Raw genomic sequence first — 1,178 nt, forward strand, 5'->3', positions numbered from 1 at the left:
GGTTAGTTGGATTAGAACTTTTATGGCCCACCTATAATCATTGTTCCATCTAATTCTTACGCGGCACTAAGTGGGATCCACCACTTTAAGAATATTCCTTTTATGTCATGCCTTTACTACTATTTAAGCACCTGCAAGCTGCAACAGTAGAAACCACAATATCGTTAAACCCCTCCCACCCCGCACTGAGTGAGTCTAGAGCTTTAGGGCACCAATTCCTCGATCAGTTCTCTTGTCAACCTCCTCCCCACCCCAAGTTGCCAACTTGCCATGACCAGGAAGAAGGTCAAGCTTGCCTTGATCCCAGACGAGGCTGCAAGGAGAAGAACCTTCTACAGAAGAAAGGATGGAATAATGAAGAAGTTGAGTGAACTTAGCACATTATGCGGTGTTCTGACATGTGCTATCATATACAGTCCCTTTGAACAACAACCTTTCGTTTGGCCCTCTCCAGCTGCAGCAGAAAGAGTGCTTGATAAGTTCAAAAGCATGTCTGTTTTCGAACAAGGCAAGAATATGCTAAGCCAAGTAGAGTATCTCCAGCAAAGGATCACCAAATTAAAGGATCAATTGAGAAAGATTCAATTGGAGAATAGAAAGAAGGAGATGACGATGCTTATGTACCAGTGTTTGAAAGGTAAGGATCTGAATGATCTTACCATGCTTGAGTTAACTGATTTAACTAAAGTGGTTGCTGAAAAGATGGAGGCCATAGAAAAGAGGATTGAAACACTTAAGCAAACTCAATCAGAGATTGGGACCTCAGGGAGAATCGCAGGAGGAGCGTCAAGCGCAGATGATAGTACTGATTTGCAGGTGGCTGTGGATACTCTAATAAATACGGACAATAGTGCATGGACTGTTCCTTTCTGTCCTTAAGATCTAGCTAGTGTCCCTTCTTTCTTAAGAATAAGCATTCTATCTTTCAATAATAAGACCTAGTATTGTTCTCTTATGTGGATTGTTCCTTTCTTCGTTATGTTTTTGAATTCTGATCATACATAGAACAATAAATCTAAAGCAGTTCCTTTTTTTTTTTTTTTTTGGATGAATGAAAATTATATTTAAGGGGGGGAAAATCGTTCAGTCATTTGCATGCTCCCCACCTCTTCTTTGATTGTCCGTTTTCTATCGTCGTCTGGAAAAGTATTGTCCTGAAAGTTTCTCCATTTGAGCGT

At 40.6% G+C, this 1,178-nt stretch overlaps 1 protein-coding gene across 1 annotated transcript; it reads left to right on the plus strand.

The window, feature by feature from the left end:
• The first annotated feature begins 270 nt into the window (after positions 1-270).
• On the plus strand, positions 271-879 carry LOC122665054 (agamous-like MADS-box protein AGL80). The gene has a single exon (XM_043861147.1). The coding sequence runs from the start codon at positions 271-273 to the stop codon at positions 877-879; it is 609 nt and encodes a 202-aa protein (XP_043717082.1).
• The last annotated feature ends 299 nt before the right edge of the window (positions 880-1,178 follow it).

Source organism: Telopea speciosissima, chromosome 1 (assembly GCF_018873765.1).
Source record: "Telopea speciosissima isolate NSW1024214 ecotype Mountain lineage chromosome 1, Tspe_v1, whole genome shotgun sequence".
Taxonomy (NCBI): domain Eukaryota; kingdom Viridiplantae; phylum Streptophyta; class Magnoliopsida; order Proteales; family Proteaceae; genus Telopea; species Telopea speciosissima.